At 55.0% G+C, this 26,582-nt stretch overlaps 1 protein-coding gene across 2 annotated transcripts in view; it reads left to right on the top strand.

Annotated features, from left to right (window-relative positions):
* The window catches only part of ACSF3 (acyl-CoA synthetase family member 3), a 57,627-nt gene extending 31,490 nt beyond the window's left edge, over positions 1-26,137 (top strand). The window contains exons 7-10 of one of the 2 annotated variants that reach the window (XM_057535029.1): positions 14,268-14,394; positions 21,875-22,009; positions 22,451-22,562; positions 25,798-26,137. In XM_057535029.1, the coding sequence (XP_057391012.1) occupies positions 14,268-14,394; positions 21,875-22,009; positions 22,451-22,562; positions 25,798-25,945 (522 nt within the window). In that variant the 3' untranslated portion in view covers positions 25,946-26,137. The remainder of the gene's footprint in view (positions 1-14,267; positions 14,395-21,874; positions 22,010-22,450; positions 22,563-25,797) is intronic. The other variant, XM_057535028.1, reaches the window with a different exon arrangement.
* The last annotated feature ends 445 nt before the right edge of the window (positions 26,138-26,582 follow it).

The raw sequence follows: 26,582 nt of genomic DNA, 5'->3' as shown, positions 1-26,582 counted from the left end.
TGGGGCTGTAGGGGTTTCCTCACTGAAACGCACTCAAAATAGGAGGTGGCAGCCTGGCCCTGAGCATCTTGACGGTCAGAGAAGGAAGCGCGTGGTCCACGGCGTGGGGGCTCGGGGGCAGTGGAGACAGAGCAGGGATGACGATCCGCTGGCCACAAGCCAGGCCCCATAAACGTGAAGGTAAGGGGACCTGGAGCTCGCGGCGGCGTGTTCTAGAACGTTTCCAACTCAGTGGAGGAGTCAGTGAGACACACGGTCCAGAATGGAGCCATCTCCATGGCCGATGACGGCCCGGGGCGGAGAGCGCAATCACAGGCCGGTTGCCCCTGGGGGCTGGGGTGGGCCTGGGCCTGGGCTCGCTCCCCGGAGCTGGTCAGAGGCCACCGCCGCCGCCGCCGCCCCCTGCTGCCGGAGCGCGACAGGGGCACTCCCCGCCTCCCGTGCGCTTTCCCCGGCTCCGTGCGGAGCGGCAGCCCAGGAGCCGCCTCCCGGCTGGGGGTATTGCTCACCGCCCGCCCCCAGGACCCTTAGCGGGGAACAAGGCCAGACCCCAGACTCAGGCGGGCGAGACCTCCGTGGAGCCTCCGCCTGGGTCCCCGCGCTGCGCAGGACGGGTGGGACGGGGTGCGCCCCGAAGGCAGGAGAACCGGGCTCAGGCCTTGCTGAGGAAGCGCCTGCTCTCGGCTTCTGTGACCTCACAGGCACTCCCCCTTGCTGACGGTGGCAGCGAGGAGGACGCCGGCTGCCCGCCTGGCCTGGAAAGTGCTGGCTCTGTCCCTGCGGGGACTCCAGTGAAAACCGCCAGCTCGCTTCTGATCGCCGCCCACGCTCGGCAGGTCCAGACGGCAGGGACTCTTTCATGTTCCGAAATCAGGGGGGCTGCGGGCGATGTGGCTCAAGTTTTTTGTTAACATTTAATTGGAAGTCACTTCAAACTTACAGGAAAGTTGCAAAAATACCAGTGTGAAGAAAGCCCGCTCGCCCTTGCCCGGAGCCCTTGCCCTTCGCCTCTGCCAGGGCACCACGCGGGCCAGCACGGGCTCCTGCAGCGTCCGTCCTCCTCCCACTGCCTGGCGCCCCTCCCTCTGCCGCTATCCCCGCCCCATGACGCCGCGTGGTGACTCCTCCCACTGCAGGCTCTCTGGGGTCAGGGTCCTCTTTGCTTGTCATGAGGGCACATCTTGAACTTGGAAGTACCTCCTAAGCCAGATGGTCACAGGCCCTTTGACCTGAATGGCAGGCGCAAGGTCGGCGCAGGCGCATTGACCAAGGAGACGTGTGCCGCGTAGCGGGCGTGCGCGCGGAGCCCGCGGCGGGGCAGCAGGACTGGCGGGGCCCACAACCTCTCTGGGGCCGACCTCTCTGTGGGGTCTGTGGCTGCGGCCTCTCCATCCTCCCTTCCTTACTCCTCTCCTCCAGCCAGCACGTGGGGGGCCCCCCTGGGCTGGAGCCTGGGGAAGGAAACGCAGCAGCGGCGATGGCGCCCACCAGGCGGTGCAGTGCTGCGATCAGGGTCCTCCCGCCTCTGAAGCCTGAGAGCTCTTGCCTTCTCTGGCAGGAACCGACCGCCGAGAATCAGGAGTGGTGGCCAGGGGCCTCTCGGGCCTGTGTCTGCCCCGCAAAGCGGAGGCCCAAGGGCGGACAGGAGCCCTGCGAAGGCACAGGGTGCTTGGGCCAAGGGGTGCTCCCAGGCAGCAGGGAGAATCCGGTCCACTCCTGGCAGCCCAGAGCAAGGGCAGAGGGAGGCTGTGGAGGCCCGGTGCCCGACGCTCAGGGGATGCTCCCTTGTCCTGGCTACGGTCAGGGTCACCTGCCCACCCTGCAGAGCATGGCGGGGCTCCTGCTGTGGGTCCCCGTCTGTGCCTCCCAGTGTGCGGGTGCCCTGGCCGCGCTGGGTGGTCCGTGGCCGGCAGCCTGGGGGCACTCCGGTGCCCCAGCGTCCGCGGCTCTGCAGCCATCGCTTCCCGCGTCTTGCACTTTGTCTGGCGGGACGTCGGGGGCTGGAAGAGCGGGCGGCCGCCCCACAGCGGCCTGGTCCCGGTGAGGTGGTTTCAGCGTCACGGTGTCCTCTGCTGTCTCCCCGTGAGGCCCTGGAAATGGGGTCGGGGGCTTTGTTCGCCGCCATGTTTCTTTTTGTGTGTTCCTCTTCCCAGCTGGCAAACTCTGCACGCACACGGTGTGGTCTCTCTCTTTTTTTTAAATTTAGTCATTGAGGTGTAGTTGTCTCTATTTATTGTTTCAATTTGCTCACTTACGTAAGAGCCAAATGCCAGCCAGCAGAGACGGGTCCATTGACAGATACAGGCCACACTGCCTTGTAACGCAGAGGTGACCAGGCCTTACGTGGAATCCTCTTGTCTTGCTAGGATGCAGACAGCCACGTGGGGTGTGGGACAAGCTGGGACAGGAGGACAGCGGCAGCGAGCGCCGCTTCCCTTTATCCCCTTAAAATCAGTTACCTCGTGTGGCCACGTGCAAGCTGCCGCCCCGGACAGTGGGCTGATGTGTGGGTGCCTGTGCGCCCCCCGCCCCCCGCCTCTCCCGTGCTCCCTCTCGCCACTTCCCCTGTCGCTGCCATGGACCATGGATTGCTGCGCGGACCGTGGGGGTGGGGACGAGGACAGGGGCCCTGCGGGGCCTGGGCACACTCTGCCCTGCGATGAGTGGTGGGGTGCTGTCCCCACGAAGGCACTCACTTCAGACAAGCAGCTGACCATCGTCGGCCATGTGCTTCTGCCTCTTAGGGTGAGGTGGGTCCACTACCTCCTTTCCAAGGGCCTGGTAGGAGGCGGCAGGACCCTAAATGAGGACTTTCACACGGGAAGGCGGGTCCGGTTGGCCCCTGGCGTGCCAGGCGAGCATCTGGAGCGCTTAGCCCCGCTGTGCCTCTTGCCTGCCCCCAAATGTGCTTTTAACGTCCCTCTGGAGCCACCCCACCTCCTCTGTTGGCTTCATCCTTCGTGTTGTGAGGACCGGCTCCTGTCCTGGGGCTGGGCAGTGGGCAGTGAGCTACACAGCCCTCCCATCAGGACGCATTGGGAGCGGGGCCCATGGCCCAAGAGGCGCCGGGCCTTTGGGGACAGGCTCTGCGGTGTGTCCGGTCCCGCCCCTGCCCTGGTCCTGCCCCCTCACCTGAGCTCCCACACCTTCCGCCAGCTCAACTCCTCCTCCTTGGAGCTTGTGTCATGGTTCCACCCGGGACTTTCCAGCAACTTCTGCCTCTGAGATGCTTTCAGGAAGGACGTGTTCTCACGCCGGCAGCTCTCGGGCACGGCCCTGGCCGCCCAACGACGGAGTGGCCCACGAACAAAGAGTACATGTGTCAGGTGCCCTGGGTCAACACGTTCTTACGCGCCCGAACGGGGTCCCCTGTGAGGACAGCCAGCCTTTTCGCTGCAGGGTGGATGGCAGGTGTGGTCTGAAGCCATGCGGTCGCCGGGAGTCTGGGTTCTGGATGCGTGCCTCGCCCCCTGCACCCAAGCTGGGTCCCCAGAGTACGGGGACTGCCCGCCCAGTCCCATGGGCAGATAGTGTAGCTCTGAGTGCTTCTGAGGCATGGCAGCAGAAACCTGCAGCACCCTGGCTCTGCCTGTGACCCGGTGATGTACAGGACGGATTTTAGTCGAAGGCAGCGTTTACGGTTACGCACTATTTTAGGTTGTTTGTTATTAGAACTTCGAATTGGTGGTTCGCTTTCCCCCTCCCTGAAGAAATGAAAAAATGCCTTATCTTTCTCTGGCATAAAGAAAATGGTGATGTGTCTCAGTTTCTTTATTTTAAAGATTTTTGTTTTTTGAAGTGGACCATTTTTTAAAGTCTTTATTGCATTTGTTACAATATTGCTTCTGTTTTGGTTTTTTGGCCCTGAGGCATGGGGGATCTTAGCTCCCAGACCAGGGATTGAGCCCGCACCCGCTGTATTGGAAGGTGAAGTCCTAACCACTGGACCGCCAGGGAAGTCCCATGTCTTAGTTTCTTGATACTTGCTTTCTGTAGACCAGAGACTCCCTGGCAGATCTGTACAAAAACTAGAATTGGTGGGTGGGTGTGTCTTTCTGGCATTGAACCCATGATGGGTGTATTAGATGAACCTAAGAACACGCTCAGATGGAGTGTTGAGTGGGATTGTGCTGAGTAGGTGAGGGGTCTTGAGGGGATTCAGTTCAAAGAGTTGGTTTTGGTTCCAGAAGACCCTGACTCTGTGCTCCGCGTGTCTGTGGCCACAGAGCCTGCATGCCAGCAGCTCCTGTGCTCGGGGGCTGGTCTGTGTGTCACGGGAAGGGGCAGAGCAGTGTCCGTGGACAGTGGCCATCCTTGTTCACCAAATCCATGTCCCGTCCGTGGGGAGGCGCGGCCCAATTTCAGAGATGCTAAACGTGAAAAAATGCTCCGTGGAGTTCAAAAGTTAGTATCTTGCATTTCATGCAACTTGCCTGGAAGAAGACTGTGAATATCTTTTCTTACTGTATGAAATCAGAAATCTAGGACTCAGTGCTGGGGGTGGGCAGGAAGTCCTCTCTGACTGGATGAGCTCTGGTCCCTGCTTCCTGCCCACCATACACGCCTGCTCGCATGCGGTCAGCACGCACCTGGCCGTGGGTCCAGCATGACGGAGGAATAAAGGGAGGGTCCACAGACAACAGGAGCTGGAGTGAACGCAGCACGGGGTTGGGTGATCGTGTCTGTAAATTAACACACAGTAGGTATTGTCAGGACACAAGCACACAGTGATTTGAACAGGTGATGTGCAATACCAAGAATGCCTGCCCTGAGGCAGAAGAGTGACTGTGATAAGAGGTCTCTGTAGGGCACCCAGTGCTGGGGAGTGCTGAGGAAGGGGACACAGGGACGTGGATTTCTAAGGTAGAATGGAACTCAGTTGCTACTGCCCATTTCTCCCTTCAGTTCTGTCAGGTTTTTTGCTTCATATATTTTGATGGTTTGTCCTTAGGTGTGTGAATAAAGTCTATTTTCTCTGATATTAGTACAGCCACCCTGGTCTGTTTTGGTCGGTTGCTATTTGCAGGAATATCTTGATCCATCCTTTTACTTCCCATCCACCTGTGTCTCTGGATCTCAAGTGAGTTTCTTGTAGGCAGGCTATACAATTGACCCTTGAACAACATGGGTTTGCACAGGTCCACTTATATGTGGGGTTTTTTTTCCAGTAAACATGCGCTACAGTATTACACGATCCACAGTTGGTTGAATCCATGAATGTGGAACCACAGATACCGAGGGCTGACTATAAAGTTAGAGGCAGATTTTCAACTGTGTGGTGAGTCTCTGCCCATAACCCCCACATTGTTCAAGGGTCAACTGTCGTTGGATCATGGGTTTTTATCCATTCCACCAATCTGTCTTTAGACTGGAGAATTGAATCCATTTCCATTTAAAGTAATTACTGATAAGGATGGACTTACTTCTGCTATTTGTGTTCTATGTGCCGTGTAGCTTTTTTTGGTCCCTAATTTCCCGCATTACTGTCTTCTTTTGTGTCTAGTTGATTTTTTGTAGTGAAATGTTTAAATTCCTTTCTCATTTCCTTTTGTGTATTTTCTCCAGCTAATTTCTTTGTGGTTGCGATGAGGATTACATTTATCATTCTAAAGATTTTAACACTAATTTGGATTTATACCAGCTTAACTTTAATAACATGCAAAAACTCTGCTCCTTTACAGTTCTGTCTTTACCCCTTTCAGCTGTTGATGTCACAAGATTACATCTTTATACGTTCTGTGCCCTAAAACATAAATTAATTCTTTTCAATGTATTAGTCTCCTAAATTATGTAGAAAACAAGATTTGGAGTTACAAACCAAAGTTTGTAATACTAGTTTTTACAGTGATAATTTTTTTAATGTGTTAGTCTCCTAAATCATGTAGAAAACAATGTGTAATAGTGCATGTATTTACTTCTGTTGAGATCTTTCTTTCTCCATACAGCTTCGGTGTGCTGACTAGGTGCTTTCTTTTAACCTGCAGGACTCATTTGAGCATTTCTTGCAGGGCAGGTCTAGTGGTCACAGACTTCCTCAGCTTTTGTTTATCTGGAAATGTCTTAATTTCTTCCTCACTTCTGAAGAACATTTTTAGTGGATATCAGATTCTTTGTTAACTTTTTTTTCTTTTAGCACTTTGAATATATGGGTGCACTGCTTCTGGCTTCCAAAGTTCTGATGAGAAATCTGCTGACATAATCTTATTGAAGATCTGCGTCCGTTTTGCCCACCCTGGCTTCCACAGTCTGTGTGCAAGCTGCTCTAGGAATACATGCACAGCTGCCTGCGGGGGCGGGAGGAGTGGTAGCTGCTACGGTGCTAAGAGCTGAAAATGACCAAAATTACCCACAGTTTACCCTCCAAGCCTTCCCCTGGAAGTTGCAAGCCTTCAACAGACTCCAGGTTTCAAAAATAGTTACATCAGACATATCTGCCAGTGCACTTGTCCGGGTGGGAGCTGGATTCCTGGTGTTTCTTGCTCTGCCCACTTCCCCTCCAGTTACTTTCTTACTGTTGGGTTTCGAGAGTTCTTTGTCGGATATGTGATTTGCCAATATTTCCTCCCAGTTTGTGGCTTGTCTTTACATTGTCTTGTATTTCATAAAGCAGAAGTTTTTAATTTTCATGAGGTCTAATTTCTCTCTTTCTCTTACTTTTATGGATCATGCTTTTGGTGTTATCTCTAACTCCAGGTTACAAAGTTTTCTCCCGAAAGTTTTATAGTTTTACAGTTTACATTTATATCTATTGTGCATTTTGGTGAATTTTTGCATTATATATGAAATTTTGTTGGAGCTTATTTTTTTCCATATCCAGTTGTTCAAATACTGTTTGCTGAAAAGACTACCATTTCTTCTTTGCAATTTTGTCAAAAATCAATTTTACATATTTCAGCAGGTTCATATATAGATTATATATTCTCTTCCACTGATATGTGTGTCTGTTCCTTTGCAATACCACAGTCTTGACTACTGTGGCTTTATAGTAAGCCTCAGAATTGTAGTGTTATCCTACCAACTTTATTCTTGTTCAGAGTTTTTTTTTTTTTTTTGGTTATTCTAGTTCTTTTGCTTGCTCATACCAATTTTAGAAATAGCTTGTCCATATCTACAAAAAATCCTTTTGGGCTCTTGGTCAAAGTTGCATTAAACCTATAGATCAATTTGGGAAGAATTAACATCTTTACCTTGACGACTCTTTCTATCCATGAACATGGTGCCCCCCTCCATTTACTTAGGTCTGCTTTGGGGGGGGGGTGTGGGGGGGAGTGTATGTGTGAGATTTTCAGCATGCTGATCCTGAACGTGTTCTGCTAGGTTTATACCTAAGTATTTCTTCTTTTCTCCATCTCTTTCTCCTCCTTTTCCTCTTCCTTTTCAACGATTGTAAATATAGAATTTTTTGGTTTTTTGTTTCTAATTGTTTATCACTAGTGTATAGGAATACAGTTGATTCTAGTGTATTGACTTTGTATCCTGTAGTAATCCTAGTAAATTTGTTTTTCAGTTTTAGGAGGATTTTTTTTTTTAATTCCTTGAGATTTTCTACATACACAATTTTTTTCTGCAAATAGAACAGATTTATTTATTCTTTTCCAATCTGTATGCCTTTTATTTCTTTTTCTTGCCTAACTGCCCTGACTAGGATTTCCAGTATGATGCCAAATAGGAATAGTGAGATTGGATGTCCTTGTCCTATTTCCGATTTATGGGGAAAGTATTTGGTCTTTCACTATTAAGCATGACAGTAGCTATAGGCTTTTTGTAGATTCCATTCTATTTTTGATATGCTGAGAGGTTTTTTTTAATATATAAATTTATTTATTTATTTATATTTTATTTTTGGCTGTGTTGGGTCTTCGTTGCTGTGTGGGCTTTCTCTAGTTGTGGCAAGCGGGGGCTACTCGTTGTTGTGGTGCACGGGCTTCTCATTGCGGTGGCTTCTCTTGTTGCAGAGCACGGGCTATAGACGCGTGGGCTTCAGTAGTTGTGGCACACGGGCTCAGTAGTTGTGGCTCACGGGCAAAGAGCACAGGCTCAGTAGTTGTGGCACACTGGCTTAGTTGCTCCATCTGCGACATGTGGGATCTTCCCAGACCAGGGCTCGAACCCGTGTCCCCTGCGTTGGCAGGCGGATTCTTAATCACTGCGCCACAAGGGAAGTCCGAGAGTGTTTTTTTTTTTAATTAATTAATTAATTAATTAATTATTTTGGCTGTGTTGGGTCCTCGTTTCTGTGCGAGGGGTTTCTCTAGTTGCGGCAAGCGGGGGCCACTCTTCATCGCGGTGCGCGGGCCTCTCACTATCGCGGCCTCTCTTGTTGCGGAGCTTGTGCTCCAGACGCGCAGGCTCAGTAGTTGTGGCTCATGGGCCCAGTTGCTCCGCGGCATGTGGGATCTTCCCAGAACAGGGCTCGAACCCGTGTCCCCTGCATTGGCAGGCAGATTCTCAACCACTGCGCCATCAAGGAAGCCCCCGAGAGTGTTTTTTATCATGAATGGATTTTGGATATTTTCAAATGTCTTTTTTGCATTGATTGGGTTTTCTTCATTAGGCTGCTGATATGGTGGGCTGCATGGATGAATTCCCTAGTGTTTCCAGGACAGACCCCACTTGGCCGTGGTGGGTCATTCTTTTTATTCAGTACTGGATTTGCTTTACTAACATTTTGTTGAGGATCTTTGCGTCTCTGTTTGTGAGGGATTTTGGTCTGTAGTTTTCTTTTCTTGCAAATTCTTTCTGATTTGGGTATCAAGGTAATGTAAGCATCATAAAATTAGTTGGGAGGTGTTCCCTCCTCTTTTACTTTCTGGAAGAGATTGTATATAGTTGGTGTTATGTATTTTATAGAATTTCCACTGAAACCGTCTGGGCCTAGAGGTTTCTTCTTTTGGAAGGTTTTAACTATGAATTCAGTTTCTTTAATAGTTAAAGAACTATTCAGGTCATCGATTGCATCTCGGGTGAGTTTTGGTAGCTTGTGGTTTTTGAGAAATTGAATACTTTATGCGCATAGAGTTTTTCACAGTATTATTCCCTTACTGACCTTTTAATGTCTGCATAGTGTGAAGTGATATGCTTCCCACAACTCATGTTGATAATTTGTGTCTTCTATTTATTTTTTCTTTGTTATTCTTGCCAGAAGATTATCCATTTTAAAAATCTTTTTTCAAAGAATTCACTTTAGGATTCATTGAATTTTCTCCATTATTTTTCTCTTTTCAATTTTTTTCTTTTTTTAATTTTTGGCCACAACCCACGGCATGCGGGCTCTTAGCCCCCTGACCAGGGACCAAACCTGCATCCCTGCATTGGAAGGTGGAGTCTTAACCACTGGACTTCCGGGGATGTCCCTCTTTTCAATTTTTATTGGTTTCAGTTTTTATCTTAATTGCTTCTTCTCTTCTGCTTGCTTTTGGCTTATTTTTCTCTTTTTCTAGTTTCTTAAGGTAAAACTTTAGGTTATTGATATGAGATTTTTTTCTTTTTTTCTAATATATGCATTTAATGATATGAACTTCCCTCTAAACATTGCTTGAGCTTTACCCTTGAAATTTTGATATGTTGTGTTTTAATTTCATTCAGTTCAAAATATTTTCTAATTTTCTAATTTTCCTTAAGACTTCTTCTTGACTCATGGATAATTTAGAAGTGTGTTGTTCAATTTTTCTGTTACTGATTTCCAGTTTAATTCCACTACTGTCAGAAAACATACTTGATATTATTTCAGTTTTTTTTAATTTGTTAAGCTGTGTTTTATGGCCCAGAATGTGGTCTATCTTGGTGACTGTTCTAGTGCACTTGAACAGAGTGTGTATTCTGCTGGTTTTGGTTGGGGTGTAAATGTCAGTTAGATGAAGAAGGTTGATGGTGGTGTTCAGGTCTCTCAAAGCCACGCTGGTTTTCTGACTACTAGTTCTAGCACCAAGTGAGGAGTGTTGAAGTCTCCAGTTATAATTATGTGTCTATTTCTCCTATCAGTTTTTTAAAAAATAAATTTATTTATTTATTTATTTATTTTTGGCTGCGTTGGGTCTTTGTTGCTGCGCGCAGGCTTTTCTCTAGCTGTGGCAAGCGGGGGCTACTCTTCGTTGCAGCGCGTGGGCTTCTCATTGCGGTGGCTTCTCTTGTTGTGGAGCACAGGCTCTAGGCGCACGGGTTTCAGTAGTTGTGGCTCACAGTCTCTAGAGCGCAGGCTCAGTAGTTGTGGCGCACGGGCTTAGTTGCTCCGCGGCACGTGGGATCTTCCCGGACCAGGGCTCGAACCCGTGTCCCCTGCATTGGCAGGTTGATTCTTAACCGCTGTGCCACCAGGGAAGCCCTCTCCTATCAGTTTTTTGTTTCATGCATTTTGAAAATCTGTTGTTTGGTGAACACACACTTACAATTACTATGCCTTCTTGGTGAATTGACTTTTATCATCACGTAATGCTGCTGCTAACATTCTGCTGTTAAGTTTATTTAATTTGGTATTAATATAGCCACTTTCATTTCTTTGGATTGATGTTTGCATGGTATATATTGTTCCATTCCTTTGCTTCTAACCTACCATGTAACTGTATTTGAAGTGAGTTTCTTATAGACAGCACATAGTTGGATCATGTATGTTTTTTAATCTAATCTGAAGTTTGTCTTCTAATTGGCAAGTTTAGGCCATGTGCATTTAATGTGACTATTGATATGTTTGAATTTAAGCCTCTCATTTGTTATTTGCTTACTCTTCTGTCCCTTGGTTTCTCATTGCTTGGCTTCCCTCTAACTGCCCTCTTTGGGGTCAATTTTTTAGTATTCCATTTTAATTTATCTGTTGAGTTTTTGAACACATGTCTTCTAGTTTTTTAGTAGTTGTCCTAGAGACTACAAAATACATACTTCACTTTTTGAAATCTACTTAGACTCAACATTTTGACACTTCCAGAAGAACACAGAACTCCTGCTACATGTACTGTCAAAGAAAAATTAATCATCACTCATGTTAAAGATGATGAGGCCGACTCAGGACCGTCACGATGGGTGTAGGAGCCACTGCAGTGGGATTTGCAGGAGGGGAGAGAGATTGAGCTCAACTTCAAATACAGTGTCGGCAAGTGTGGGTTCACAGCCAAGGAGCAGGTGGAGTCATTGGATGGAAATTTGCTAAGAGGAAACATCAAGTGTCAGGGGGATTCTGGCTAAACCGACCTAACAGGATCTTTGAAAGCCAGGTGGTCAGACATCAACTGCGAGATGGTGGGGGATGAGGAACCCAGTCAGATAGGAGGGTGAGCAGATATCAGGGCGGAGGGGGCCTCTCACTACACTGACTTAGCCGAGTTCTTGCTAAAACTGGATTTTTTTTAAAAGGTTTTGTTTTTTTTTTTTTGCTTGTCTTTATGGAAATGAGATTAGTTTTTTTTTAATGTTTTATTTATTTTATTTTATTTATTTATTTTTGGGTGTGTTGCTGTGTGCGGGCTTTCTTCTAGTTGCCGCTAGTTGGGGCTGCTCTTCGTTGCAGTGTGCAGGCTTCTCATTGCTGTGTCTTCTCTTGTTGCAGAGCATGGGCTCTAGGTGTGCGGGCTTCAGTAGTTGTGGCACACGGGCTCAGTAGTTGTGGCTCGCAGGCTCTAGAGCGCAGGCTCAGTAGTTGTGGCGCACGGGCTTAGTTGCTCCGCGGCATGTGGTATCTTCCCGGACCAGGGCTCGAACCTGTGTCCCCTGCATTGGCAGGCGGATTCTTAACCACTGCAGCACCAGCAAAGTCCCCTAAAACTGGATTTTATAGTAAGTGCACAGACGGGCCTAGGGGAGGTTCAGGAGCCTCACTGCAGTCGGGTGGAGCAGAGGATCTTTGTCACCACTCTGTGGGTCACTTTGCCGTCTCCCTTTTATGTTGTTGTTCTCATATGTAACATCTACGTATATGGTAAGCTCCATTAAACAATGTTATAATTTTTGCTTTCAATGGTCAAAATATTTTTAAAGTACTCATGAGGAAAAGAATAGTCAGTTTTATTCAACCAGATATTTACCAGTTCTGTTGCTTTTCCTTTACTTCTGATCTTCCACGTTCATTCTGGTGTCATTTCTGTTCTGACTGAACATTCTGTAGTAATTCTTTTAGGTCAGATCTGCTGACGACAAATTCTCTTCTTTCTTCATCTAAGAATGTCCTTACTTTATCTTCATTCCTGAAGGTTATTTTCACTGGATTTGGAATTCTGGGTTGACAGTTATTTCAACACTTAAAAAAATGTTATTCCACTTTTTTCTGGCCTCCATTGTTTCTGCTGAGAAGTCAGTAGTCGTTTGAATGCGTCTAAGTTATGCTCTGCTGTCAAGATTTTTGTCTTTCTTTTTAGTTTTCAGTGATTGGATTATGATGTGTCTGGGCTTGTATTTCTTTGGGCTTGTCCTGTTTGGGGTTCATGGAGCTTCTTGAATCTGTACATTAATGTATTTCACCAAACTTGAAGAGTTTTAAGCCAAATTTTATCAAATATCTTTCTGCCCCTAGCTTCTCTTCTGGGAATCCGATAGCATGAATGTTAGCCCTTGTGGTACTGGTGTAGGCTTCTGAGACTCTGTTTATTTTTTCCAATAGCTTTTTCTCTGTTGTTCAGATTGGGTAATTTCTATTGTTCTGTCTTCAAATTCTCAGATTCTTTCCTTTGTAATCTCCATTTTGCTATTGAGCCCATCCAGCAAATTTTTCTTATTTCTGTTGTGTTTTTCAGTTCTAAAATTTCCCTTTGGTTCTGCTCTATGTCTTTTATTTCTCTCCTGAGACTTTATATTCCCACTTATTTGCAGTGTTTTTGCCCTTACTTGTTGGAGCACATTGATAATATGTGCTTTAACATCTTTCTTAGGCACTCCCAACATCTGTGCCGTCTGATGTTGTCCTGCACTGATGGCCTTTTTCCATAAGAGTTGACACTTTCTTGGCTTTTCATGTGCTGAGCAATTTCGTATTGTGTCCTAGACATTTTGAATATTGTGTTATGAGACTCTGGATCTTGTTCACATCCAGTGGAGGATGTTGGTATTTTTGTTTTACTATTATCTAGTTGACTTAAGTCTGCAAGTTCCAACCTGCCATCTCGGGGGTTGGTTTCCATGTCAGATTATTTTCATAGCCTTTGCCTTGCCGTGCATACCTGCCCTGCAGGTGTGCCACCCCATGGCCAGGCTGACCTTGGCAGTGGAGGAGATAAAGGATGGCAGTGGAAAAAATGGTGAAATACAAATAAAGCCTGCAGTTTAGTTGAAAAAACAAACACCTCCTCTGAGCAGGCTGATGGCAGGAACTCGGCTGGGTCCAGAACATGCAGCCCGGTCCCCTCGGGTGACGTCACTCCTGTGTGAGAACCAGGGTGATGAGTCGACAGCAAGGCTTGGGAACAGAGCTGCTGTGGGGCAGGCTCTCCTTACCCTCCACCTGCAGGGTCGGCCCCGGGGGCGTTCAGCTTGCCATCCAGGCCTCAGACAAACAACTCAGATGATTTTACAGCACATTTCAAAGGGGCTCTGATTGTTTTTAAAAGGGGGGGATATTCTTTCCCCAGCAAAGTTCGTCCCGGGTGGGAGCTGATGAGCTGAACAGGCCTGTACGGCACTTGATCTCGTGGGTCGCAGTTACTGCCACTGTCAGCCAACTCTGTGAGCGCGGAGCCAGCGAGGGTGCACCCGAGGGGCTCACTGGGCCCCGCGGCGTGTGGTGCCGCCTCGCTGTATCCTTTCCTGGCATCACAGACATCGACTCCGAGTCCTCTAACGCCCAGCCCCCTTCCCGCCCTCGCCATGCTCCCAGCAGGGGAAACGCTGAGATCCCTGCTCCTTGACCACCTCGCTCTCCTAGGCACCCGGCTCTCCCTCCCTAACGGGCTGCCCTGTGGGCTCCCTTCCTGCCCCGAGGCTGCCGACCCCGAGCTTGTCCAGCGGCCACGGCAGGTGTGGGCCGCTGCCCTCTCCTCCCGGGTCCGCGGTCGGCCCAAGAAACACCCTGAAGACAGAGTTTCACGGGAGCGTGGCCTTTAGAGGTGGGCAGGCAGGCAAATGGGGCCCAGCAGCGAGCTCTGGGGAAGGGAGGCGGACACCCCCCGGCCGGGGCGGGCGCGGAGGTGGCGGCCGGCGTGACCGAGGTGGGCACGGAAAGCGGCGTTTGCCGTCTTTCCCACCAAAGTGTCTAATTTCAGGAGAGCATGTGGGCCTCGGGAGGGGCGGGGCAGGTGGAGACGTGCCCTGGAGGGGCGAGCTCTGACGCCCACCTTTCTCTCCTGTTGCAGGTGACCCCAGGGTTTGAGGAGAAGGAGGGGGAGCTCCTGGTCAGGGGGCCCTCTGTGTTCCGGGAATACTGGGACAAGCCAGAGGAGACAAAAACCGCCTTCACCTCGGACGGCTGGTTCAAAACAGGTAGGAGGGAGGCTCCAGAGGGGACGGCAGGGCCACCCGGGTACCACCGCACTGGGACGTCCCCAGAATCCTCCCTGGCGGGCAGAGATGGGGTGGGGTACACTTTGTGCTCCCGTCTTAAAGGCTGCACCTCCCACACTGCACCCCAGCCCCCCGAGGCCTCTAGAAGGAAGGTCCTGAGGCCATGACCCTCAGGGGGCCTAGCAGCCCCCAGCCCTGTGGCCAGGCTCCCATCCTGTCCCTTGGCCCAGCAGCCCTGCACGAGGTGGTCCCTCTGCCCCTCGTGGGTCAGGACTCCACTTCCCGAGTGACCACTGCACTCCGCCTCCGAGACCCTCCTCGGCGCGCCGCCCTCCCCGCCGCCGCCCCCTGCTTTGTAACCCCGCCCCCGTTTTCATAGAAGGAGGTTGGTTTGCACTTTGGTTTGGGCCCCTCGTTACGTTACTCCCCGCCCTGAAGTCTGCACTCTGTCGCCTGCTAGAGGAGCACGTGGAGACAGAGCCCGGGGTCTGTGCGTGGGCAGGCCGGCGCCCGCCCCCCAACCTCGGAGCCCTCTCGCAGGACGCGCACCCAGGGCCTGCTCTGAGGAGCCCCACCCCTTCTGTCCCCCCCCGCTCCCCTCCTCCTTGGTCCCAGCCGTCCTGTCTGTGTGGACGATTCGGCAGGTACTGGGAGTATTCACGGTTGCAGCTGCATTGATTCACTGGTTTGTGTTCACACAGGACACACTGGAACAGCAGCTCATGACAGCCAGAAGGTGGGGTTCTGGGGTTTCTCTTTTTCTTATTGCCTGTCTGTATTTCTAAAACTTTTGTACTGAAAATGCATTATTTCATAATAATAGTCTTAAAGCAATATTTTCCGAAAAGGAAGGCCCGTTCCCCTGTCGTCATGTGCTGGCCTCATAATTAGAAACGCACCTCTTGCCAGGTCTTCTGTGGACCACAGAGCTGAAGAGAAAGGCAGTGTAGGGGGGGCGGCCGTGACGGGGTACCTGGGAGTGGGAAAGGAGGTGAGCGGTGGGTGTGGCCTTGGCCTGGTAACCCCTTGGGGAACTGCTCCCGGCCGATACCACACGCGTGTCTTCCCCACGGGCTCAGGCAGCGCGGGTTAGTAAGGGCAGAAATCACCTCCAATCTGCCGCCGTCGTGGGCCTGAGGTCACCAGGTGACAGAATCTGCCGCCGTCGTGGGCCTGAGGTCACCAGGTGACAGAGCCGGCGGCCACGTGCAGAACCCCCAGCAGTCTCGGGGTGCTGGGGCTCCGCTGGGTGGGGCTTGAGGGGGAAGGGGCACATGAGGGGTTCTCCTGGGGACCTCGGGGCTCCCTTTCAGGCCCCCCCCAGAGCAGAGGCCTGTGCCGGGAGCCCTGGCCGGCATCAGCAGAGGGCTCTGTGGTTGCGGCCCAGGAGCCCAGGCCACCTGTCCCTGCGGCATATTCACACGCGCCCCGGCTTCCCTTTGTAAACTTCGCATTCATACGGGCCAGCCTGGTGGCAGCCAACCACCATTATTGTCCTTCAAATGCAGTATTTAAGAAATACTACTTTTGAGCTAATCTTGCTTTTTTGTGTGTCCCTCCTGTAGCCCTCCGAGTGTCCTGACTTGGAAATCTGACTTCTTTGTGGCCATCCTCTTTCATTTTTAAATTCAGCTAAAGAGCTGCAACTTTTTTTCTTTCAAAGCACAGGGACCAAAGCCCTGTGGATTTTGCAGATAGCAGGGCTCGCTGAATGCTGGGCCGGCAGCGCTGCGAAGTGCAGGGCAGTCAGCGGTAAAACATTTTAGTCCCTGGTCGTGATGAATATTTCAGTTGAAAGGAATAGCATGCATTAATTATCGTAAAGAGATGTCTTTAGGAGAAAATGATTTTGAAATTCAGTTTAATTTCATTGTAATGCGCAGCAAACAGGAAGGGAGTCTGTGTGTTTAATTGGCTCTCGGGGGTGAGGCCTGGAAGCCGCGTGCCTTTGTCACAGGCCATTAGCGATACAGGCTGCATAATGAGCGCGGCAATCAGCTCACAGCTGCCGCTCCTGCGGGGAGAGCGTGATATTAAATAGAAATCAGGATGAATTAAACTTAACCCTTTCCCTGGCCAGCCCTTCCTGCCACACAAATTCTGGCCCGGGCTCGAGAGGGGCCGCACCCAGCTGGCTTCTCCTCCGTGTCTGGACGAGAGGAAAGAGGCATCCCTCGGCCATGCCAGCCATGGCCACCCTCCCTGCCCGGCATGAAGCCTGGCTTCCATCGCCAGGGAGCTCCTTGCCAGCCCCAGGGGTCCTGGCTGCAGCTCAGGCAGGAAACCAAAGCTCTCTATCCAGAAGCACCTCCAATGGCGACCCCGATCAGGTCCCACCTGAGCACGCCAGGCTGGGGAGAACCTTCCACACGCACGTGGGCCCAGTGCCGGCCGGGGCAGGGAGGCGGCGGTGCCAGGGCCCCCCTCTGCTCAGGGCTTCACCTTGACCCTGCAGACGGAGCTGAGGACACAGGGATGCAGGGGCTGAGCTGAGCCTGCGCTACAGCCCCTCCTGCCCTCTGGACATGGGAGAAAGACTGTAGCTGACCACGAGGAAACAGAAATGGTATCTCTGCCTTATTCTAAAGAAGAGCTCCTCACGCCGTTTACTGTTAGAAAGTGACATAGTAAACTGCACACACCTAATGACAAATCAACGCACTTGTAGAAGAAATTTAGGTAATTGGGGAAAAGGTCCGTAAGAAAATCCACCAGAACATTAACGGGGGTATCTGGGTGCTGAGTTTACTCCCTTTTTTTTCTTCTCTAACGAGCACATGATGTTATCAGGGGAAAACATAAAAGGCTGTTTACATAAGAAAAAAAGACTCACCAGCAGGAAACAAGAGAGCCCTGCTGTGGCCGGGTGCACACGTGGCCGAGGTCTGCAGCCTCGGTGGAGCGTGGGGTCCACTGAGAAGTCGGTGAGCGCACGACGTGAGGGCCAACTGGGCCGAGGGAGTGGGTCCCTGAGCCCAGTAGCCCCAGTGGGAAAAACGAGCCATGGCCACGGGCAGATCGAGAGGAAGTGCAGTTGGCCATAAAAATACGGAAAACGTTTTACTTCGTGGTGGTGAAAGAGCGAATGTGGAAACAGTCTCCTTTCACCAAATTGGCAGAGATTCTTCCGAAGTTGACACTTGGTGCTGTGAGGCGGGTGCTTGGCACCCGCGGGCGGGTTGTGTGTCAGGAGGGCTCCTGGGAATCCGTTCAAAGGAAACGGGGTGCGGGAGGACACGTACGATGTTTATAAAGTGGGAAATTGGAGTCCCTTGTTCTGCGCTGGGCTTGTGGGTGCCTCGTGGTGCATCCAGACCACAGAGGATCGTGAGCCTTTTGCAACCACGACTCGAGTGATCCTGGCCTGAGGGAGCCCCTGCTGGCGTGCACCACACACGTGTGTGTGTGTGTGTGTGTGTGTGGCCGTCATGCGGGTTTGCACTGCCAAGCACAGACGCTAGCTGCTGTCTCTGTGTGATTGTCATCTGTTCCTTTGTTTTCTCTCTGCCAGTGTTTCCTCAGTAAGCTTCGTTCCCTTACAAACACAGAGGAGAAGTATAAAATCTTTCCAGTTCTCGTGTGATGAAGGCCCCAGGGTGGACCCAGGCGTGAGCTCCGTCCTCTTGCCCAGCAGCTCACTCGGAGCCACGCTGAGTTCTGATGTGATTCTCCCGAAAGCAGTGCTTTTATTTTGACCAACAATAGTTAGGAATCAGGCAGCGTGTTGAAAAGAGGGGGCCCGGTGCTTCGTGTTAGGGGTGTGACAGCACGTGTAGCTGGAGGTGGTCGACCCCTTCACGTCTGCTGACCGCATACGACCAGAGCCCTGGGCAGGGCCCCCCAGGCCCCCCAGGACGTGTGGTGTGGTCAGGCTGCCGAGTGTGCAGGCCCCCGCCGCCCTGCGGGGCTTGGGCTCTCTGTGGAGGCACCTTGTGAGCAGGAGGCTGGGGCTGTGTCGCGGTCCTGTCTGGTGGTCGTCCCTTTGTGTGTGTTTTACCCTTTGTTCCCCAGCGGTCGTCAAGAGCTCTTCCTACATGTTCTTCAGAAATGCCCGGCTTTGCTGGAGTTAAGTCTCCGAGCCACCTGGAGCGGCTTCTGTGCGGACGGCGTGTCCCCATCCTGCGCACTCCTGCTGGGCCTCTGCGCTGCCCTTTGTTTTTTGTTGTTGTTGTTGTTTGTTTTTCTGGGCTTTTTTTTTTTTTTGGCTGCACCAGGTCTTAGTTGTGGCGTGCAGGATCTTTAATTGCGGCATGTGGGATCTAGTTCCCCAACCAGGGATCGAACCTGGGCCCCCTGCATTGGGAGCGCAGAGTCGTAACTACCGGACTGCCAGGGAAGTCCCTACGCTGCCTTTTGGCCGCGGCGTCTGCCCCGGTCGGCCTCAGACCTCTGGGCAGAAGGTCTTTGTTTTTATCAAGGTCACACGTGCGCAGCTGGAAGACTCCAGCGGTCTGTCCGGTTTGGGAAGAAGGACGCGTGGCCCTCGTACCCCAGCCGTGCCCATCTTGGCCACCTGGAGGCTGCCAGACGCTTGTGGACGCACCGTTCAGGGTTGAGCCACGTGGGAGCTGCAGTGTTTCCCGAGGCGGGAGGGCTCATCTGTTCTGGCCCCCAGTCTCCCTGGGAGACCCCCCTGTGCTTGCCACCACGCCCGCGCACAGCTCCCACCTGCCTCCTTTCTCCTCGTCGGCCACGTTCCCCAGGAGCCTCCTGAGGCTGGGCGAGTGGGAGGGGAGCTCTGGCGAGCTCGTGTCTGCCAGTGTCTTCGTCCTGGCTGGGCCGGGTACGGGAGTCTGGGCTAGAAACTGTCTTTACTGGTGTCAGGCTTCCACGTGTGCTGCTGGCTGCAGCTGCGTTACTCCTGGTGCATCGTGACCTTTCCTCTCTTGAGGTCCTAGAGAATCTTCCCTCTGCCCTGGGAGCCCTGAAGTCGACAGGCCACGCACCCTGGGGGCTCTGGAGACCACGTCTTGTAATTCCGGGGGTTGATGGCTGATTTTCTCCCGCCTGATGCCCAGCAGGGGTCCGGGGGCCGAGAGCAGGAAGAGGGGCTGGGGAGGCCCAGCCACCGCTGCTCAGGGCCCGTGGGCTCCCGCGTCGCCGTCCACCCTCCTCCGTCCCCAGAGAAGGACCGGCGGCCGTGCGCTGAGGGCCGGTGCCCCTGCTCCTCGCTCGGCCCACCCCGCCACCTCCCGCAGGGCGCCTGGCAACCCGGCCGTAACCCGTCTCACACGGCCTCCCTCCAGCCCGCGGGGTCTGTCCGCTTACTTTCCAGCTGCCAGTTTTCTCACCATCATGCCCTCTCCTGTCTCCCTGTGCACGGCTTTGTGCTTTGAAAACAACAGTTGCTGTTGATTTTATTTCGAGAGGGAGAGAACCAAGCTGTGTGTTCAGACGAGGCTTCCGCTCTAGGAAGTTGTCTTCATTTTAATTCTAGCGTCTTCCTTGGCCTTCTGCACAGCCACGTGTGAGGGGCACAGACCCGCTGGGACCTCCTGCCTCCGTCTTCACGGGGCCTCTCCCGGGTCTTCTGTGTCTCGAATATCCCTCTGCCCCCCTCTTACGAGGACGTGTGTGATCACACTGAGGCCACTGGGTAGTCCAGGGTGGTGTTGACATCTGTCGGCACACCCTGCCTGACTGTGGTCCCGGGAAGCAGCAGGGCTCTCCCGCGGGGCCTTTCCTCACTCGGCACACAGACCCCGAGACCTCCCCCTGGGGCGATGTCCGTGTGTCCTCAGCACCGTCCCTACCACTGCGGTGCCTGGCTTTTCTCAGAGGAGACCCTAATTCTCACTGCTCTTCATCAGGCTGGATGAGGGTCAGTGTAAGAGCTGGTGACGGGAGACAGTGCAAGGAAGCCGCCGTAACTGTGAGCTGGTGCGCGGGCAGGGGACACCTGGAGATGCCACAGAAGTGACGTCTGAGCAGAGGGACAGCGAAAGGGGTCGGGCAGATGGAGAACCAGATGCTGCAGATGGGGTGGCGGGTGTGAGCACCCCTGGGGTGAGGGGCGTGGCTGGGGGGCCTGCCGTAGGGCGTGTGGGTACAGCCGTGGGGAGCTCTCACCCTGACTTAAGTTGGTGTCACACAGAGCAAAGAGGGTGCAGGCGACATGGCCAGAGGCCCCGAAGCCATGTCAGCCTTGGTATGGGCAATGGGGGTGTCCCTGGCAGGACCAGGGCAGGGCAGTGACCCCCACCCCCAACACCGCTGCGTCTCTGGCCAGCGGAGGCCTGGCTGGGCCATTGGGTGCATTTAAGGGGCTGGCGTCCAGTGGTTGGGAAGCCGTCGGGAGACCCAATGGCTGTCCAGTGCGGAGAAGACATGGCCGGAGCCAGGGCTGCACAGCAGGAATGGGAGAGGGACCCCGGTGGGCCTCATGGGATGGGGGCAGACCGCGTCCTGTCCCTGCGGCCCGCCTGTTACTCCACGCCTGCATCCTTTCCCGCCAGCCGGCCGCCTGCCCCATCACTCTGTCTGGGGACCAGAGTGCCTCTCCTTCCTTCTGCTTCCCGTCAGGCAGGAGGCCCCACACCTGCGGGAGCCCAGCTCCTGCTGCATCACAGCCCACCGCAACCAGCTGGGCACTGCCATCCATCTTGTTTAATAGGCTGGGGCGCCCCGCGTGGCAGGTCGCCAGGAGCGCGAGCTGACGGATGGGCCCCCTGCGTTGGACGGTGTGATGTATCATGAAATGCTGATGATTTATTCTAGCTAATCACCCGTGTGCAGCGTGGGGTGTGTGAGAGCAGACGGTGAAGCACCAGCGCAGCTCTCAGAGTGCGCGGTGGGCGTCCCCACGTGCACAGGCTCATGTGTCCGTGCACACGTGTGTGTGTACGCTCACACTCAGCCCCACCCCCACCCCCACCCCCACCCCCAACCGCAATGCCCTGTCTGGCGTGTGGCCCTGGCCCTCGCTGACCTCGTTCCCCCCCACCCCAGGTCTCTAGCACCTCCTGAGGTGGGACTGCATGGGTCCTTAGCTGGGCAGGGCTCCTGCCAGGACCACGTCCAGGAGAAGTGGGTGGAGAAGCCCCGGCGCTGAGCATGGCTGGTGGGGGGTCCCTCCCTCCTGCCAGACCCCCATGTGACACTGCGTATGGCCCGGAGCCCCGTTGGGAAAGGGCCTGCTGTGGGCCTGCTGTGGCCAGGACCCCAGGGAGGCCCTGATGCTCTTGTTTCCTGCCTCCGTGGTCCTGGGCTGTTTCACGGGGGTCCTGCCCGTCCCTGTGGGACGCCGCCACCTGCCTAGGGGCAGGGCCACGGAGGCGTCTGGCGTCGGCATCACGCGAGGTCCCAGCCGTCCGCCTGGTGCTTGCTGCCTTGTCCCAGAGAGGTGCTGACGCTCCCAGACGCGGGGCCCACACGTGCCGGGGAGGGTGGCGCTCACATGCGTGTGCAGCGCCGACCGCGGCCGAGCCAGGTGCCTCCCACTGACCCAAGCCTCTCCCAGGTGACACGGCCGTGTTCAAGGACGGCAGCTACTGGATCCGCGGCCGCACATCCGTGGACATCATCAAGAGCGGCGGCTACAAGGTCAGCGCCCTGGAGGTGGAGCGGCTCCTGCTGGCCCATCCCAGCATCACGGGTGAGCGGCTGGGTGCCCGGACCCTGACCTTTGGCTGACACAGCTGCACTCGGCCACCCGGGCTGTCTCGGGAGCGGTCCAGATGTGTCTTCCTGTGTGTGTGTTGTTGACAAAACGGGGACCAGGTACCCAATGGGGGGCACACCATCAGGGCCTGCCCTCCCATCCCCTCCCCGCCCCCCCCCACAGTTGGCCTGCTCCCCCGCCCCCTGCGTGCGTCCAGGCTGGCCAGGTGCAGGCCGTGACCCCGTGCGCAGGAGTGGTGGTGTCCTGGGCCGTCCTGGCCCCTCAGAGACCCCGTTTCCCCTGTGTCTGGCCGCTAGGCGGGCTTCTCTGGGGGCGGCGGGCCCCAGGCGTTTCCCGCACGAGCCCGCTGCCCTGCAGCCTGCGGTGCTCGTCCTCCTGTGTTTCTGAGGTCCCCACCCTCTTCTTTCTCCACAGACGTGGCTGTGATCGGAGTTCCAGACGTGACGTGGGGCCAGCGGGTCACCGCAGTGGTGACCCTTCAAGAGGGACACTCATTGTCCCACAGGGAGCTCAAAGAGTGGGCCAGGTGAGGGCCGGGCAGGTGGGCAGGGTCTTGGGCTGGGGCCTGAGGGCCAGGTGATGTGGTCCTGTAGGAGCTGCGCCTCCCACACCACACACACACGCGCACGCACACACACACACTGATACGCGCGCAAAGGGCCCCAGGGAAGCTGTGTCGTGACGATGGGAGCAGATGTAGTACCCCGACCCCTGACTCAGGTGTAAACTTCCGAGGCCGGGTCAGAGGTGGACGGGGTCCCATGGTGAGCGAGTGCGTCCCCCCCTGGGTGTAGGAGGAACCTTGTCAAGGAAGGTCCGTTCCCAGGAGCTGAGCTCAGAGCCATCCCGACGGGACCCCGGGGCGTGGGCTGAGCGGGCTCGGGGCGGGGGCGCTGCTGGGCCCGAAGCACATGCTGAGCGCGGGGCATCACACGGGCCCCTGGGTGCTCGCTGCTGGCCCCAGGCCAGAGCTCAGAAAGGAGCTGTTAGTTACATCCCCAAGGCCTTTATTTTAGATCCAAGAGGTCCCTCCTTCTGCCCCTCTCTCCCCACACCCCTTGCCCGACTTGCCTCCTTCTCCTCTGCACTGAAGATATTTGTGGCTCATCCAACGTGATTTCACAAACAGGAGGAATCCTTGTTTATCAGGGCAGCACAGCTGGGCGATTAGATTCCCCTGGATTTGCAAAATCACAGTTGGAGCTTTGCAATTTCACAAAGGCACGATGAAGATTCTAGTTGGCTTTGCCGCTTTGGTTAAACAGTTGCTTTGTTAAAAGAAAGAACCTGCCATCCTTTGCTGAGAGCAGGTTTCCTGGCCCTCAAACCTGCTCCTTCACGCCCAGGGCTCCCGTTGTCCCCTCACCGCAGGGGCCTGAGACCCCGGCTGGGGCGGCGCTGTGCTGTGTGCTGAGGCTTTGGGTCCCTGTGGAGATGCTCCCAGCAGGGCGGGCCTGGGGCAGGTGGTCAGCCTGCAGTCCCCACGCGGCCAGTTCCCTGGGCTGTGTCCTCCCACGGGGCGGTCACTGGACAGTGACCCCGCGGCTGCCCACCCCCTGGAGGGAGAGCAGGGGCCTTCCTTTCAGAGCGCAGGGCCGGTGCCGCCCCCGCATGGGGGGAATGGGGGAGGGGCCTCACTCCGAGCTTGCCAGACGTTGGCTCAGTGAAGCTGCTCTTTCTTTCTGTGTCCTGTTCGTTGCCATTTGGGGGTCTTTTTTAAAGTTTTTTTTTTTTTTTAAATAATGTCTTCCCTTTCGCTGCCATTTTTTTCATTTCTGAAGATTCTTGAATCTTACAAGACCCCCAAACAAAGGTCTGTCGTACGCCCTCCCGCAGACGCTGCGCTGTGCTCCTAGCGGAGTTGGGGGAGCCTGCACCCCCGCCCCACCTCAGGCACCGCGACACTTGGAGGGGCCGGCGTGGCCTCTGGGCTCGGTGGCAGCACCACGTTCCCGGTCTGGGACGTGGCCCGCCCACCAAACTCTCCAGTTGCAGTGGCCCACGTGGGGCTTACACCCCGGGGAGAATTCAGAAATCCGGTGTCCGGATGGATCAGGTGCTGCCGTCTGATCAGACCGTGGAGGGGAGACGCTGCTGGCCCCCCGGGCCACCTCCCTTCCCCACGGGGCTGAGCGGTGGAGCTGAGGCCACCGCTGCCCCCGGGGCTTTTCCCATGGGGAAGCTGGCTTTGTAACAAACCACTCAGCCCTGCTGTGTTCCTGCCCAGGGCCTCAGTTTGCCTGGGAGCTGCTCTGACAGTTTCCTGTGAGACCAGTTGCTAAGCCGACGCCCCTCGCAGGAGAACAGGGTTTGTTCTCAGAATCCGCGGGTCTGCAGGCTTTAGAGCGCGTCCCTCCGCGTCTGCAGCTTCTGCTGCTTCGTGGTGGCCGTGAGTTAGGCGTCCAGCTGTGTGTCCTGCCTTTGCTGTGACCCCACCCCGCCTGTGCGCTGTCGTCCTACCTTTTACTTTTGTGTTCGTTACAAGCCCCACGCTACGTTCTTGAACACTTTTTGTTCAAACGGTTATCTCTTAAGGAGGATTCACTAATAAGGAAGATGACACGTATCCTGTGTCTGGCACTCTCCCCCCAGGGCGGCCCCTCCCACCACAGACCCTCAAGTGTGGGGAATGGGTCAGCTGCTGGGGACCCCTAGCTCCTGTGTCTGAAGCCTTTAATTTCATCTTCATCCTTGAAAGAGACCTTCTCCGGGTTTGGGATTCTAGACAGACGGGGTTTCCTTTTCCTTCGTGCTCCACTCCCGCCTCACCTACTCTTCACGCAGGGCCCTGCATCCTTACGGCTGCCCCTTGACCCGCTCTGCCGCCTGGGAGGTGGTGCTGTGCAGCGGGGGGTGGGGAGCAGGTGTCCCTGGTGGAGCCTCCGTGACCTTTGGCCCGGAGCAGGCGATTTGCGCCAGAGCTGCCCCGAGGTAACAGCGTTTCTCGCCATCTGTGGGCAGATGGACGTAGGCACCAGCTACTGAGGCCAAGGGGTGGGGTTTCTCTGCCCAGCCTCGCTGGCCCCTTGCTGCACACGTCCTGAGTGGCCAAGGCTGTCCCTACTCCTGCGGGCCCCGAGCAGACTTCGCGGTGCCTCTGTCCGGAGCCCCACTGCCCGATGCCCCGCCGTCTGCGTCACTGGCAGCAGCCACAGAGCGTGGAGCCTTTGTGGGCCAGGAGGCCACGGTGGGTGGCCCTCTCCCCACCGCCCCGGGCAGCCTCCCGTGCACCTGCTGGTTCCCTATTGAGGGGCCCCGTGTGCGGCCCGCGAGCCAGGAGCAGGCAGCTCTGCTCAGGAGGAGCCTAGGCGTGGTGTCCAGAGCTGCCTGGGGCTGGGCCCACCACGTGGCCGTTCACAGGAGGGAGCACTGTCTAACGGTGCTCCTCCTGGGGGTGCGGGCTGCAGGCCAGCTGCTGGACCCAGACGGCCACTCCCACTGCTTGGGCACCAGGCTCTGGGGTGGGAGGGGTGGCTCCAGCCGGCGTGTGTGGTCACGGCACCCAGGGGTCTGTGAGGTGCCCACCCACCTCCCCCAGCCGTCCGGCCAGGGCTGCAGTGAATGGACCGCGAGGTAGGACCAGTTCTTTCCAGCTCAGGGGCTCCGGGGCGGGGTCTCGGGAGGCCTGGCCCTGGGTGAGGCTCACACTCTCCCCCAGTGGGCAGAGGGGCGTCTCCATGCCCAGGAGCAGGCCCTGACCTGCTGCGGAGGTGCCACTCGCGCCCGCGGCTCCTGCACTCAGGCCTGGCCTGTCTCTGCAGCGGTTTCCTGGCCCCGTACGCGGTGCCCTCGGAGCTCCTGCTGGTGGAGGAGATCCCGCGGAACCAGATGGGGAAGGTCAACAAGCAAGACCTTGTCAGGCAGCTCTACCCGCGCGACTGGGGTGCCCCCGAGACCGGGCGCCAGTGAGCCGGCTTCCCGCCTGGCCACACCTGACCGGAAGGAAACCGCCTCGTGCCCTCTGCCCCGGCCTCGTGGCCACGGCACACCGCACAGCTCCGTGTGCTCTGCAGTCCCCGCCCCCCCAGGTCCCTGCGGGTCTGGAGGTGTCACGGGGGAAGCAGGTCTCCCTGGAAACTCAATAAAGGCTCCACAGAGAAGCAGACGCCTGTCCTGCACTCCTTCCCAGGGCCTGCGTGGTCCCTGCCCACGGCACCGGGAGGGCCCGGTCTGCACGCATGTGCATGGTGCGCAGGGCGGGGGTCTCTGGTGGACTCGGACGATGGTCCTGGGCGTCCAGGGGAGGGCGTTTCCCACCACACGAGCGCCTTGCTGGGGTGTCCGGCACCCGTGGCCCTGGCAGAGGCTCTCTAGGCTTTCAGGGCCAGGGACACAGCTCATGCGACCAGAGGGTGGGGGGCAGAATGCCTGACCCTCAGCCCCCAGAGGGAACCTCCTGGACCAGGGGTCAGCACACTCTGGGACGGGCCAGGGGGCCAGTATTGGGCTCTGGGGCCAGTGTTCCTTGTCGAGGCCGCAGCTCAGGTCCCACGGACCTCATACAGAGTCCAAAGTGCTCAGTAGCCAGAGGCCGACCACGAAAGGC

This window comes from Balaenoptera acutorostrata, chromosome 19 (assembly GCF_949987535.1).
Source record: "Balaenoptera acutorostrata chromosome 19, mBalAcu1.1, whole genome shotgun sequence".
Lineage (NCBI taxonomy): Eukaryota > Metazoa > Chordata > Mammalia > Artiodactyla > Balaenopteridae > Balaenoptera > Balaenoptera acutorostrata.
The sequence above is the reverse complement of the archived record's forward strand: the minus strand, read 5'-3'. Positions and strand labels throughout refer to the sequence as shown.